General features: G+C 51.3%; 1 protein-coding gene across 1 annotated transcript in view; it reads right to left on the reverse strand.

Moving 5' to 3' along the window:
- The window catches only part of LOC133137208 (ephrin-A4-like), a 43295-nt gene that overhangs the window by 19091 nt on the left and 7664 nt on the right, over positions 1-16540 (reverse strand). The window contains exon 2 of the mRNA XM_061255329.1: positions 53-348. Coding sequence (XP_061111313.1) covers positions 53-348 — 296 coding nt within the window. The remainder of the gene's footprint in view (positions 1-52; positions 349-16540) is intronic.

Here is a 16540-nt window from a genome sequence, read left to right on the forward strand (position 1 = left end):
TTGAGAGCTACAGGGGGCCCTCGTAGCGGGATTGGGTTGGAGAGCTACTCACAGCTGTAGAAGTAGTGGTGGCCCGACAGGAACTCGTAGCCCGTGGAGAAGGGGGTGAAGCGCTGGATCTTCTCGCTGAAGCGGACGGGCCCCAGCGGGGCGAAGGGCCGGTTGCACTCCCAGCGCTTCAGGGCCCCGCGGGTCCCGGCGCACCCCTGAAACTGCTTCTCGTTGGCCAGGTACAGGGCCAGCGTCTCCGGGGGCGACGAGGAGGGGCCCCCGGAGGGGTAGTGGGGGCAGAAGATGTCCAGGTAGTCCCCGGGGTTCACCTCCACGGAGAAGTCGCCCTGGGACAGTCTAGAGAGAGGAGAGGGGGAGAGAGAGAAAGCAACGGAGACGTCAAACCAAGGGGCCAGCTTTCCGGACATTAGTTTTGACTAAACGGCTAAAGCAGGAGAACGATCGGTTTGATTTAAACCCGTTCCCACGGCAGCACACTTTAACCGCATCGATGAGGGGTTAGCATCAATGAGGGGTTAGCATCGATGAGGGGTTAGCATCGATGAGGGGGTTAGCATCGACGGGGGGTTAGCATCGATGAGGGGTTAGCATCGATGGGGGGGTTAGCATCGACGGGGGGTTAGCATCGATGAGGGGTTAGCATCGATGAGGGGTTAGCATCGATGAGGGGTTAGCATGGATGGGGGGTTAGCATCGACGAAGGGTTAGCATCACGCCGCTGTGTGTCACAGCGTTTAAAAGTCAACCACATAGCTGCGGACGTGCAGACTTCTCGCTCGCCTTTCCCTTTTCCGTGACCTTTCACCTGTTCCCCTGCCGACCCCAGGTTCAGCTACGCGTGTGTGAGTCAGGCCGATTAGAAGGCCGTAGGTTGGACCGGAGCTGACCAGCTGCAACCACACATCCACTCCTGGGAAGGAGTTTTTCCTTTACTTTTTTATCATTGCGTACATATTTGCCAAGAGCAGTTCCGAGCAGTTCTCGTCCCCCTCCCTCTCTTGTCCATTTCCACAGAAAAAACTACTCAGTTATACACTACTGTTGAAATTCTTTGTAACACTAACTCTGACAGTGCTCCTGGCTGCGCATGCACACACACACACGCACACACACACACACGCACACACACAGACACACACACACACACACGCACGCACACACACACACACGCACACAGACACACACACACACGCACACACACACGCACACACACACACACGCACACAGACACACACACACACGCACACACACGCACACAGACACACACACACACGCACACACACGCACACACACACACACACACACGCACACACACACACACACGCACACACACACACACACGCACACACACTCTCTCATTTACGGTCACCGCTCCACACAGCCACCTATTGTAGCAGCGACTGGCAGAGAAAGTGGGACAGATGGAGAAATCAATAAGAGGAGAGTGAACAGCTTCGCACGACACAGGCCCCAGAACAGGAACAGGAATCCACACGACGTTTCAGCCTCAGACAGGGGTGAGCAGGGATGGAGAGCGGGGGTGACTGAGGGGGGGTTAGGGGGGTCAGACTGGGGGCCCAGAGGAGAAGGGGGGGGGGGGTTAGGGGTCTCAGACTGGGGGCCCAGAGGAGAGGGGGGGGGTTAGGGGTCTCAGACTGGGGGCCCAGAGGAGAGGGGGGGTTAGGGGGGTCAGACAGGGGGCCCAGAGGAGAGGGGGGGGGTTAGGGGTCTCAGACTGGGGGCCCAGAGGAGAGGGGGGGGTTAGGGGTCTCAGACTGGGGGCACAGAGCAGAGGGGGGGGGGGGTTAGGGGGGCCAGATTGGGGGCCCAGAGGAGAGGGGGGGTTAGGGGTCTCAGACTGGGGGCCCAGAGGAGAGGGGGGGGTTAGGGGGGTCTCAGACTGGGGGCCCAGAGGAGAGGGGGGGGGGGTTAGGGGTCTCAGCCCACAGACTGGGGGGGGGGCAGACAGAGAGCGGGGTTGGGGTTGGTTAGCCCTATGAGAGGTCTCAGCACACGGTCAGGAGCCCTGTCACCGCGCCAAAGACAACGCGCTTTCATGCAGAAAAATTCATAACAGGACGCCATTGCTAAAGGACACATAAGGGACCCGTTACCACAGTAATGCAACTGCAATTATCTTTTGGCACGCGCGTCTAATCTGAGATTATAATTAATATGCGGTTAAGAGTCCGATAATAATGGCGCGGTTAAAAAAATCATTGGGAGGGTCTTTAGCGGGGATTTCCAAGGACACGCTGGGTTATACAGCAGAGTTGACAGGCTGGGTTATAAGGCAGAGTTGACACGCTGGGTTAAAAGGCAGAGTTGACACACTGGGTCACACTGCAGAGTTGACACGCTGGGTTATACAGCAGAGTTGACAGGCTGGGTTATACAGCAGAGTTGACAGGCTGGGTTATAAGGCAGAGTTGACAACCTGGGTTATAAGGCAGAGTTGACACGCTGGGTCACACTGCAGAGTTGACACGCTGGGTCACACTGCAGAGTTGACACGCTGGGTCACACTGCAGAGTTGACAACCTGGGTTATAAGGCAGAGTTGACACGCTGGGTTATAAGGCAGAGTTGACACGCTGGGTCACACTGCAGAGTTGACAGGCTGGGTTATTTCTGCCTCTCAGTGCCGGCCGGTGAAGCCAGCGTTTTGTCATGTCACTGACCGAGCCGTAAGCGGGCAGATTCGTATTGACGGGCTTCACATTTTACCTGCTGACAATTCATCAAACTTATCCCGAGTATTTCATAACGCAGACCAGGTCGTTTAGCTGGAGTCTCATTTCAAACAAATCTGACGCTCCAACATCCTCCAGCTCGCAAAGTCTAATGCTCTGAAAACAAAGCACCACCTTCCCAAAGACTTTTTATTCCTTCTGATAAACACTGATCTGAGTTATCAGATTAGCGATCTCGCAGCTGGATTTAGGAATAAAGTAGTATTGAATCTCATCAATTCAAGGAAGTGCTTGTGTGCATGCATGCGTGTCTGTGTGCGTGCACCTGTCTGTGCATGTGCGTGTGTGTGTGTGCGTGTGTGTGTGTGCATGTTTGTGTGTGTGTGTGTGTGTGTGTGCACCTGTCTGTGCATGTGTGCATGTTTGTGTGTGTGTGTGCGTGCGTGTGTGTATGTTTGTGTGTGTGCATGTTTGTGTGTGTGTGTGTGTGCGTGCGTGTGTGTGTGTATGTTTGTGTGTGTGTGTGTGTGTGAGTGCGTGTCTGTGTGTATGTTTGTGTGCATGCGTGTGCGTGTGTGTGTGCGTATCTGTGTGTGTATGTTTGTGTGCGTGCGTGTGTGTGTGTGTATGTTTGTGTGTGTGTGTGTGTGAGTGCGTGTGTTAGTGTGTGTGCATGTTTGTGCGTGTGTGTGTGTGTGCGTGCGTGCCTGTGTATGTTTGTGTGTGTGTCTGTGTGTGCGTGCATGTGTGTGTGTGTGTGTGTGTGTGTGTGTGTCCCTGTTTGTGTGGCACGTAGCTGCTTAATTAGCAGAGTTACAGAGTGTAGACAAGAGGACAGGGTCTATTTTAATTGGCCCTGCTCCACCCCTCCCCATAAGAGATGGTGTAGAGAGAGCAGGAGGAAAAGAGGCAGTGGTTGTAGGCTTACTTAAGGGGGGGGGGCAGCGGGGGTGGTGGGGTCATTTATACACAGGGGGTCAGAGTCAAGGTACGGAGAAGTAGTGAATGTAGGAAAATGGGAGGAGAGATCAGCCGGTTGGCAGAGGAGATGAGAAATAGAAGAAAAGAGGAGTGGAATGGGGGAATATGGAGGGACCGAGAGCAGGAGGACCGGAGTTACGCCTTTAACCGCGGTTCTGTGAATTCCAGATGACCGGCAGGGTTCCCTGAGAGAAGTTTCTGCAGGAACAGGTGTGTAGATGACCTGGGTATCGATGGCCGACCAAGTTGGTCCAACGCCCCCACAGAAGCAACGGGAACAATGCCCTGCCCAGTGGACATACAAAAGATGAGAACTGGACAAAAACCAGGCCTCAACCCTCAAAAAGCCAGCAAGTTGAGTTTCTAAAAATCTAACAAACAAAAAAACCTCCCCAACAAGAAGAAATCTCAGTAGGAGCCCGTCTACAGAGAGGGAGCCAATCCTCTGCTGGACAGCCTGGTTGTAGCAGTAAAGGCAGAATGAATGGCCACAGAAATGCAATGAGAAATCCAACAGAGATAGCAGAGGAGTTAAAGTGAGGTCCTGACTGCCTGCGGCCATGACTACTACCCTCTGCACTTAATGAAAGACCAGCCATGTCCCAGTCCCGTTCTCCCACTGTCTCTCTCAGTCTGACTGCCAAACCATTGACACACACCATTAACCCTCTGAAAACTAGCTTTCCTAGGAATGCTTCTTTTTCTTCAAAACTTTAAGTCAGTGTTCTAGAACTCTAGTAGTATCTGTTACAGCAGCGGTAGAATATTCAGTTATGAACATTCTAATGATGATGTAACAATCACTACTGACACTACAACCATCCGCACACACCGTTAACTCTCTGAAAAGTAGGTTTCCTCGGAATGTTTTTTTTCTTTTCTTCAGAATTCGAAGTCAGTGTTCTAGAACTGCTGCTTCGGTGATTGTTTCATCATCGTTAGAATGTTCAGTTAAGAACATTGTAATCACATGATTGTGATCTCACTCCTTATTGGCTGTGTAAACCTGCAATCGCTTGTATTCCCCCGGCTGTTGCTATAAAAGAGAACTCGGTCGACCTTCCCGGTAAAAATACAGGTTGGATGGAGGTAATAAATATGTAAATAACTCTCTCGTCCCTGGGAAAGGACAGGGGGAGGAGGGTGGGCACCATAAAACAGAGGAAATTAAAATCATGACAGAGGAGAGAGAAAAGAGGAGCAGGTGATAATGAAAGAGAGAGAGTGAGAGACAGAAAGAGAGAGCTGGAGAGAGAAAGAAAGAGAGTGAGAGAGAGAGCTGGAGAAAGCGATGGAGTGAGAGACAGAGAGAAGGTGAGAGGCAGAGAGGAAGAGAGGGGAGAGGGAGAGAGGGAGAGGTTGAAAGAGAGAGAGAAACAGAACCACTCAGCCAGTTTCCGCTGTTCCCTTTGCCACTTGACAACGGCAGCACTTTACTAACCAGCATCATAATCAATACGGGGAAGATAATTGGTGATCAATCAAGCTGACAGGGCGGAATTGATCAGGTTCGCTCAAATGTGGCTTGAACAAGAGCCCGGGATCGATACCACGCCTGCGTAAGGTCTCCTAATGGACACGCCCCCCCCCCCAGCCCCACCCCGACAAGATCAGTACATCTCAATCAAAATGGCCGCCGTCCTCCTGATTCACTGCATCAGAGACAGATTCACACCCTCGATGAGTCTACATTTCTGACCGGCCGAGTGCTACGCTGTATGCTATAATTATTAGAATACTCTCAGTGTCCTAATTGCCAAAACCGTGGTATTGCTACATGGTCAGTTTGCCTGATTGTTCGACAAGGGTTCAAGTTTTTATCTACGTGATGACTCTAGGACTAGGAGCTGTACTTCGCTGTACTTTCCTCTGGATAAGAGTGTCTGCCAAATTACTGTAATGTAAACACACGGAGAAAAACCTGCCCAGCTCAAAGATGGGGTCGGACCCCCCACGGATCATTTCCTGAAATCTCGTTTTCCCCAAAAGAGGACCAGCCCTGTGGGGCCCGGCCGGATGCTGAAAAGCGGGGCTCCCTGAGGCCCCCTGAGGCCCCCTGGGGCCCACGCCAGTGGGGCCCCCAGCCGTTTTCACCCAAAAACTCAACGGAATCAATCGGGTTCTTTAAGTGAAGGCTTTTTTGAGGTTTACCCTCTTTTTTACTGTCGGCCTGAATCAGCACCCAGGCCAGTTCTGCAACGTAAACGGAAAGAGAGAGCGAGCGAGAGAGAGAGAGAGAGTGAGAGGGATTGAGTGAGAGAGACAGATGGAGAGACGGAGATGAGACAGAGAGAGAGAGGGGTGAGAGTGAGAGAAAGAGAAATGGAGAAAAGGAGAGAAAGAGATATTGAGACGATAGCGATAGTGACAAGTGAGAGAGAGAGAGTGAGAGAGAGAGAGGAGGGAGAGGAGGGAGAGAGAGGGAGAGAGAGAGGAGGGAGAGAGAGAGGGAGAGATAGAGGAGGGAGAGGAGGGAGAGAGAGGGAGAGAGAGAGGAGGGAGAGGGAGAGAGAGGGGGGAAATTATGACGGCTCTGTTTTCATGTCCCCTGCAGCTCACCGTCAGGGCCTCAGCATGGGTCTCCCTCTCTTTCCCTCATCTCTCTCTTCCCTCTCTCCCGCCTGTTTCTACACCTCCCTCCATCTCTCTCTTCCCTCTCTCCCGCCTGTTTCTACACCTCCCTCCCTCCATCTCTCTCTTCCCTCTCTCCCGCCTGTTTCTACACCTCCCTCCCTCCCTCCATCTCTCTCTTCCCTCTCTCCTGCCTGTTTCCACACATCCCTCCCTCCATTGCACTGTTCCCTCTCTCCCGCCTGTTTCTACACCTCCCTCTTTGTGTCTGGACCTTTTTCTCTCTCTGTGATCTGACGCTTTTCCCTTCTTCCGGTCGTGCTCTCTCTCTCTCTCTCTCTCTCTGTCGTCGCTCCCCCCTTTTTTAACCCCCTCTCTCTACAAGCTGCACAGGTAATTACAGAGCAGACAGAGGGTGTGGGAGCCTGCTGGGGCCTCACAGTCAGCCTCCACTCTCCTCTCTCCCTCCCTCTCCCTCCCTCTCTCTCTGTCTCCCTCCCTCTCTCTCTCTCTCTCCCTCTCTCTCTCCCTCCCTCCGCTCTCCTCTCTCCCTCCCTCCATCCCTCTCTCCCTCTCTCTCTCCCTCCGCTCTCCTCTCTCCCTCCCTCCCTCTCTCTCCCGCTCTCTCCCTCTCCGACTGAGAAGAGGGCACTAATTACAGCTCACCGCCTCCGGTTTTGCCAACAGAATTCCCGGGAAAAGGGCGAGCGGGGAGAGGAGCGCGCCGTGTTTCAGGAGCGTTACCGCGGCGATGCCCGCTGGCCTCCCCGCCCCCGCGCACCAGTGTAAGAAAAAACAAAACAAAACAAAACAAAACAAAACAAACAGGGGGAAAAAAAAAACAGCAGCCATAACCAACTGTCAGCTGAACCGGTCACAAAGGACCCGGGCTCCAGTGGAAATGTCAGAACTCACACGGGTTAAAGCAATAACTCATTACGTAGGAGCGCAGGTCTCGAGTGACAGAGCGCGTGACCGAGCCTGTGCCCTCTCACGCTGGCGCCAAACACGCCGCGACATGGCGGGTTAGGAGCCTGTAGCCTAGCGGCTAAGGTGCACGACTGGGACCCGGAAGGTCGGTGGTTCGAGTCAGAGTATGTCATAGGTTCAAGTACACCAGACAAGCTCAGCGAAGAGCGGAAAACTACCTGAATCCAAGACAGTTACGTATCTGACCCAGGTCGGGAAATAAAGGGTAGCCGCAGAAGGCTAACGTCCAGCGCTCGGTCTTCTACGCTGACGCTAACATTAGCATCACGGAAACGGCGGACATACGGCTTCACCCGTCCCTGGGTTACGCCCGAGGCCTCTTGCTTGCTGAACTGATGGGATCAGCGGGAGTAATTAATCATGTCCGGAGCGATGGAGGTGTTTGGCGGAGTATAGATTTACAGCAGCTGACCTTGGGGGCGACGTGCCGCCGTGAGATCGCGTTACGGACAGCGGGGCGGGGCGGGGCGGGGCAGTCTGGTGGGACAGGTACCCCGTGGTACCGCCACGCACTGACAGAGAGGGAGTGTGAGTGAGAGAGGAAGGGGAGGAATGAAAACAAAAGGTGGGGGAGGGAGGGAGGGAGGGAGGGCGGAGGTGCGTTTCTCCCCGAAGAAAGTCCATCGCTTCAGTGACCTTTCAGTCCGCGGGGCGAGAGAGGGGAACGGACAGCAGCGCCCCGAATCAGGGGAGAGAGAGAGAGGGAGAGAGAGGGAGGGAGGGGGAGAGAGAGAGAGGGAGAGGGAGAGAGAGGGAGGGAGGGGGAGAGAGAGAGAGGGAGGGAGGGAGGATGGGAGGAGGGAGGGGGAGAGAGAGAGGGGGAGAGAAAGACGGAGAAAGAGATAGACAGTCAAGACACGTTTATTTCTAAAGCACATTTAAATTGACTGTGCACAACCAAAGCGCTGTACAATTAATGCATGCATAGGTGTGTGAAAAAAAGAAAAAAGAAAAGATACTGCAGGCCCAGTTCGGTCCAACCCTGGGTGTGTCAAAGTGTCCCTGAGCAAGACACCTAACCCCCAAATGCTCCTGACGAGCTGATTGGTACCTTTCATGGCGTGTGTGAATGCGTGAATAAGATGCATGAATTGTAAAGTGCTTCGGATAAAAGCGCTGTATATATGCAGTCCATTTACATAAACATACACCAAAAAACAACAGCAGGGACAGCTGTCGGGCGGAATTAAAAACCAGGGACGAGGAGCGGGGTTTGAGAACGGATTTGTGGGTGTATATGGAGGGTGCAGCCCGAATACAGACCGTTAAAATCAGATTCTTAACTAACCAGGAGGCAGGGCGGTCTGATCCGTTCTCCTTTTCCGTACCGGTTAAAAGCCTAGCAGCAGCATTCCAGTGTGTAAAGTCAGGAAGGGCTGGGCTCTGGCTATGGCTCGGAGTGAAAAAACACACCGGTTTTAACAGAATTCATTTGTCAATCAAATGTAAGGGCAGGCAGAGAGAGAGAGAGAGAGAGAGAGAGAGAGAGAGAGAGAGAGAGAGAGAGAGAGAGAGAGACAGACAGAGAGAGAGAAACAGACAGAGAGACAGAGAGAGAGACAGAGAGAGACAGACAGAGAGAGAGAGACAGAGAGAGGGGGGTATGAGATACTGTCGTGTTTGTTCAATAATGAATGTTTACTTGTGCTGGTTGAGCTGTTATTCAAATGGACTTGTAATTTGTACCCTTGCTGCACCAGTGCACACGCATGCGTGTGTGTGTGTGTGTGTGTGAGTGTGTGCGCGTGTGTATGTTTGTGAGTGAGTGAACGTGTGCGCACGTGTGTCTGTGAGTAAGTGCGTAAGTGTGTGTGTGAATGAATGCGCGTACGTATCTGCGTGAGTGAGTGCCTGTGTACGTGTGTGTGCGCGTGAGGCTGTGTGTGAGGGCGCGTGCGTGCGCGCGTGTTTGTACGTGCTCCACACTGTGTTTGACGCAGGCAGGAGCACTTCTCCAGAGGGACGTTTACATGATGCCCTTTTGCACGGGGGGAAGGAATGTTCTGGAATGTGAGCCGATCTCACGGAATGAATTCCAGTCAAATTCCTCATCACAGGGGCACACAATAGCAGTGCCCCGCGGGGGGAATCAAAGCTGCAATCTTTCAGTCACAAAGCCCAGCTCCTACACACTTACCACGCAACACTGCTGAGGGAGGCTGGGTAACCTATCAACTCAAGATCAACCCCCCTCCCCCCCTTCACCTGTCACAGTAACCCAGAGCTGGCAGGTATGCCTGGCTGTTGTTACGGCATGCAGGGGCCCAATGAAACAGGAGTGCTAGCAGGTAAGGGCTACGTATGTAATTCAGTCCCTCAGACACACTCACACACACACACTTAGAGACACACACAAGGCATAATCACAGAGACACACACACACACACACACACACACACACACAAAAACCTGCTTTTTCTGTTGGACACAAACAGACCAGCAAATAAATTACATAGGCCTCATTCTTGTCTGGAACTCAGAAGCTCATGACTGTCCATCCCAACACCTGAAGACCACAGTCCCGACCCCACCTCTCTCCTCTGTCTGACCCCACCTCTCTCCTCTGTCTGACCGCACCTCTCTCCTCTGTCTGACCCCACCTCTCCCGTCTGCCGTAAAGCAAAACAAACATTCCTGCTAAACCTTAAACTATTATGTTTGTTTGATGTTGTTTTCTTACTGCGACCCCCGTGCCCCTCTGTCTTTTTAATGTCAGTTGGGTTCAGCGGCCCTCGGACTGGGACACGTGGATGTGGGGTCCTGACCTGAATTCGCTCCGCCCAAATCGCAGCGGTCCCGGTCTCGGAGGTGCGACTCGGGTCTCCAACCGGACGCGCGCTGGCCCCCCGTGCTCAAACCGAGCCGTTTTCTGACGGACACGACGTCAAGCTGCCTCCGTGTTTGCCGAGCTCAACGTGACGCTGGATCTTTAACAAGAAAAGGCTCTTTTTTTTCTAGCGCAGTGTTTTTGAGGGGATTTTGTGTGCTTCTGTAAGCAGCTAGGAGCTGTGCGTGCGTGTGTGTGTGTGCGAGCGTGTGCGTGTGTGTGTGTGTGCGCGCGTGTGCGTGTGTGCGTGTGTGCGTGTGCGCGTGTGCGTGTCTGTGTGTGCGCGCGTGTGCGTGTGTGTGGCACATCTGGGGGGGGGGGGGCGCTGACCTAACACCAGTGTTGCCATGGAGAACAGTGCTGGGATACAACCCCATTTTTGATAGAATCCATTTCTATGAAATATTCCGGAAAGAAATGGGGCCGCAGGTATGGGGGCTTGTTTCATGTTCCGGGGAAAGAAATGTCAGGTCCTGGTTTGATGCTTTTACAATACAGCCGCATTCAGCGGGCCTGGTGGGGGGTGGGTTGTTCTGGGGGTTGGGGTGGGGCGGGGGAGGCATCTAGCCCTGAAAAACACCCACTGCGTTGAGTGAAAAACCATGAAAATTCACTTTCTCCTGATTGTGGCTGTCGGCCTTAAAGGGCTAACCGCACATTACAGAAACTCCTTGTCCGATCTCCGGAGCGAGGTCTCCCACATTCGAGGCATCCTCCCTCTCTCTCCGACCGCGCCCGATTACAAAACTTTCCCGCCTGGCTGGAAAACGCCCGCCGTCGCGATTGATCGAGTGTCTGGTCAGACTTTGACGATCCACGCCTTCTTTCTTTGGCTCAGAAACGCAGAGGAACACGCACTGGGAGGGTGACGAGACTGCAAAATAACTTCAAAATAAAAACATGACCGTATATGCGAAAACTCCCTTCTCTGCTTTGTAAGTAGCTTATAAGCATCATATCAGAAAACGTCAACTAATTCCCCGTTGCCCATCTCCAACACTATCATTTCGGTAAATGCTTTTCCAAAGGGGCGATATAAATGAACAATTGATGCCTCTCATTCACCTACAAACACACCCACACACAGACCAACGCCAACTGGCTGTCATGCAAGGCACCAACCAGCTCGTCGGGAGCAAGTGAGGATTAGGCGTCTTGCTCAGGGACACTTCGACACACCCAGGGCGGGGGATCGAACCGGCAGCCCTCCAACCACCAGACGACCGCTCTCACCACCTGAGCTAATGGCTACATCAAGAGTTGTATATACAGTATAATCATGTCATTTTGGGACAATGAGTATATATACACAACTCCTGATGGACCCATTTTTATGCGATACACAGGAAGTGAACACATTAAAAATAAGCCAGCTGTTTCCCTTTATGCAATTAGTAGCCCAGCTGGACAGGAGAGAACCTCTGCCAAGCAGGAAATGTCTGCCAGGGGTTATGGTGCCAATGGGCCATAGCATAACAGGCCAGTGCAGAAGAGGCGACACCCAAAAGAAAACGGGGCGAATTCAGGGGGCGAGCACACGCAGGTGGGCTGACGTGAGGGGTACAACGGCGAGGGAATGCGCCGAGATGGTTTTCGACAACTCACAATTAAACACGCGCTTCGAAATGTACACTGCCTCTAGATTAATGCAGTCACTCAACAGCTGCACGCTTCGCTGGGTATTATTTTAGTTTCAATTATAATTAAGTTGTAATTTAGTTAGAATAAATTTCAAAGGAAATCTAGTTCAGCTAAAAACTGATCTCTGATCTCTGTTCACGCAATGTGGCCCCTCAATGTTTCGGGTAGAAGCGTAGTATATCGGTCTGGGAAATTTGTAGTAATAGTGTGGTGTGAATGTTGGAGGTTTGCTCTCCAACTCGGGCATTGTCCTCTTAAACGTATTCAAGCTGAATCGCTTCAGTAAAATATCTGGCTGAAGAATTGTGCACAAGGTAAAAAATTCCATCCATGTAGGTCACTCTGGATAAGAGCATTTTCACACTTCACAGGAAATTACTTTATGAGTTAAATAGATGTTCCGGTTGAAAAATCTTTTTTGATCCATACAATTTTTAACCTATTCTATTATTTCATTTGATAAAACTCCATGACATCGTTATAACTAAAACAATCCGTCTCCCAGCATTAGTCATAGTGAAATAGAAAGAACACGGGCGTTTACGGGTTACACTCACTAAAATTGGCGAGCTTGTTTATCATGAAAAACAGGTGTTGGGCTGTTAGCAGTTCTGAGGCATGTTCCCAGGCACTGATGTGCCTGCTCTCTGGCCATTACTCGCCCGGAGGCCCTTCAGAGACCACTGCAGCTACGGCATCAATGACAGCCTAATCACGACAGGCCTGTCTCCCTCCTTAAACCTGACCTGAAAACCACTACTGTAGATAAATGTGTTTTCACTCTTTCTATTCATCCCACGCTCCGTTCACAAAAAACTACACCCCCCCCCCCCTCGTGTTGCATTGGTAAGGTTAAGGTTAAGGATTGGTCACTGGTCCCAGGGCTAGCACACACACACACACACACTCACACAGACACACCACACACACACACTCACAGACACACACAGACACACAAAGACACACACACACACACTCACACACAGACACACACAGACACACACTCACACACACGCACACACACACACACACACACACTCACACAGACACACCACACACACACACTCACAGACACACACAGACACACAAAGACACACAGACACACACTCACACACACACACACACACAGACACACACTCACACACACGCACACACACACACACTCACACAGACACACCACACACACACACTCACAGACACACACACACACACAAAGACACACACACACACACACACACACACTCACAGACACACACAGACACACACACACATTCACACACAGACACACACACTCACACACTGACACAGACACACATACACTCACACACACACACACACACACACACACACTCACACACAGACACACACTTGTCAGAAGAGTGTGTTTATTACTGACATTTTTGACAGGCTGCCTCCCCCAAAGTCTGTCAAATGTGCCAGACACACTCCCATATCCACCGAAAAAAACATGTGTGTGTGTGAGTGTGTGTGTGTGTGTGTGTGTGCGTGTGTGTGAGTGTGTGTGTGTGTGTCTGTGTGTGCGTGTGTGTGTGTGAGTGTGTGTGTGCGTGTGTGTGTGGGTGTGTGTGTGAGTGTGTGTGAATGTGTGTGTGTGCGTGTGTGTGTGTGTGTGCGTGAGTGTGGGTGTGTGCGTGTGTGTGAGTGTGTGGGTGTGTGTGTTTGAGTGTGTGAATGTGTGCATGTGTGTGAGTGTGTTTGAGTGTGTGAGTGAGTGTGTGTGTGTGAGTGTGTGGGTGTGTGTGAGTGAGTGTGTGCGTGCAGGAGGTGGGGGACCAGACGCACGCTGGCTCTGGGACCGATCCTTAACCTCCGCAGCATCTGTCCGTCTGGACTTCCACACCTGGCTCTGACGGCCGTTGTTGATTTATTGAGGGAGTGAGGGGGGGGGCGGCGGACTCCAGATATCCACCGCGGGGGCTAAAATGGCGAATACCACCTCGTGTTAAGATGACTGTGCGGCTGTCCAGCCATGAGCTTAATGATGACAGGCTTTAAGGAGCCGCCACACACCCCATCTGCACTGCTAGCCCCACAGGCTAACAACCCACTCCACAGTAAACACATCCGTAACATTTGGGATTACTTCACTGTCATTTGTGTTAAATGCCTCCCCCTCCCCCCCACTCATTTCTGAACTGCACAACTGTAGGGCTTATTTCAGAAGTGCTGCCGGCTATAATAAGCATCCTCAAAAACATGTGTAACCAGGCAACCGCTTCATTTCTGCAGTCACGTAATGTCACATTTCACATTTAATGTCAGACGTATTCGCTGGGGATACACCAGGGCAAAAATTACCCCACTTCGTCGCTCAGTCACAGACTGTTCTGGTCATGCGGTCACGGTCCTGTGGTCATGGTCTTGCGGTCCAGACCACGGTCAAGTACATAATTGTTTTGGCTTCAAATACTTTCCTACGCTTTAATGAACTCTCTCGAAAAAAGTGCTGAAAACTAACCCGCCTTCTGGTCCTCTCGGTGAGCTCAGCTGCACCAGGCAGCAACAACTGAGCACAGAAAAGTATTTGAATCAAAAACAACTGCGAATTTGACCCCGGTCTTGGCAAACATTTGTTGACATTAATCTGCATTACTAGCACACCCCCTTTAACATTCAGCATTGGAAGAGCTGATTTTTTTAAACCGCCACTGTACACTCCCTACACTGGAGGTGCTGGTGTGAGTGTGCGAGGCCCGGCCTCTCTCTCTCCCTCTCTCTCTCTCTCCGGTGTAGCGGGTGGGCGAGGAGCCAGGTGTGGCCTGGGAGGCAGTATGACATATGGCCAGGACTCCGGGAGAAGCCTCCGTTCCCTGCTCTCTTCCTTCCTCGTCCCCTCTCTTCTGTCGCGATTCGCCAGCCCACTCCTTCATCCTCCCTCCCTCTCTCCCACCCTCCCTCTCTCCGCCACCATCCCTTCCTCCCCTCCTCCCTCCTTTCCCTCGCTTTGTTTATTTTAGCGTGTTCGCGGCTAATCCACCGTGGACTCACGAGACGCCACCACCCTTTCTCCCCCTTGCGCCCTCTTTCCCTTTCTCTCTCTCCCTCCCTCCCTCTCCCTCTCCCCCATTCTCCCTCGTTTCCACATTTTTAAGGTTCATACGGAAACACGTCTCCGCGGTATGACTCTGCTCAGCCGAAGCTTGTGAAATCAAAGGCACACCGTGTGCGCTCTCCCACGCGCGGGGCATGTCCCGGGGTGACCACAGCGCACATAGGCAGTTACTTTGAATACATTAAGGCATTCGGCTCTGATAATTATCACCATGCACTGCACCACACTACCTGTCCTTCTTCATCCGTCAGTCCGTCGGTTCTTCTTCCTTTCCCTACACCTCTCCCTCTTTTGTTCCCATTCCACAGGATTTTTAGTTTTAGGCAAATGTGTTCTTCACCCGCTGACATTCAGAGAGAGGGAACCGAATGACAAATTATGTTAAATTATCCTTAAACCGAAATCCTCTAATTCTCGCGTTTGTTATTAAACACTATTGAGACATCACTGTGAAAAGTGCCCCCAGTGACGGCTGATTATTACCGTCTGTTCACACACTGCACACAGCAGTTCACATGCGTGTATTGTATTATACTGCAGCTATCTCAACAGGTATACACACATTAACTGTCGTTAAATCATTTTAAAAAATTCAAAACCGCGCAAAAATTGATCCAGTCGGGTTTTGTTGAGTCGTGCCAAACACAGATGTGGCAAACACTAAGTTAGCATGTCGGTAGTTCTCTAAACAAATCGTAACCTTGGAATTAAGGTTCTATCCGTGTTCAGAGTAGTTTTGATATATTGAGCTTCAAAGCTTTCACATCCTAACACAACAAAACTGAAATGCAGGGCAGTTGTTCATAGATCAAGATGACAGACACCCTAAATGTACAATATCAAAATCCTATCAAACTGCCCTATAAAGAACACATTTATGACACCAACTCATTTTTGTCAAAATATCAGTTCGAATGTAAGGTCTCGAAATGCTTTGCTTTCCTTTCACGAAATACTTTTCTTTTTCTTTTCTTTTAGAAATGTTTTGCTCGGATACAAACAAGGTAGAAATTCTGGATTCCACACCTCCTGAAAACAAGTTAATTTGTGGACCCAGGGAGACATAAATTATGGAAGATAATTGTGGGGGTAAACAGTTGGCTGACACAGCTCTGCTCTGGGTGTGGCGGCTTCAGATTTTTCCTCATGAACGGCTCACTTAACATGGCTGCCGATGTCACAGATAAATATTTAATGGCAAACATTTCTAAAAATATTTAACCCTTTAAGGTGTACGATCACAATTCGAACATTCTCAGCTGAACATTGTAGCGCCCGTGTAACAATGACTACTGGTAATCCAGAGCAGGGGAGTTCCGGAGCGCCTTACTCTCGAAAATAAAGTTATTCAAGAGCGTGAATATAAAGTTACTCATTTGCGGAAATTTGAAAATAATATCGGTGTACACCTTTCCGTTCTGAACGGAGAGAGACGTGAGCAGCAGGTTTCCTCCTCAGAGTGATTCAGCGGTGCCGGGCACTGTGTGATCTCTACCCTGCACCCTCTCCTCACCTCGGCCTCTTCCTTCCCATTCCCGTGACCCTTCCCGGAGCGGAACTCTCCTGACTTTCTCCCAAACGTCCTTCCGTAATGACTCCTACCCCCCACTCCCCTGCTCTCTCTCTCTCTCTCTCTCTCTCTCTCATCCATTACAGAAGTAATGGCTGCGTTAGAAAGCGCACACCACACCACTTGTACTTAATTTCAGGCTGATTTTCAGTGAAATGTAGCACGAGTAGTGTGCCAACTATC

Source organism: Conger conger, chromosome 9 (assembly GCF_963514075.1).
Source record: "Conger conger chromosome 9, fConCon1.1, whole genome shotgun sequence".
In the NCBI taxonomy this organism is placed as follows: Eukaryota; Metazoa; Chordata; class Actinopteri; order Anguilliformes; family Congridae; genus Conger; species Conger conger.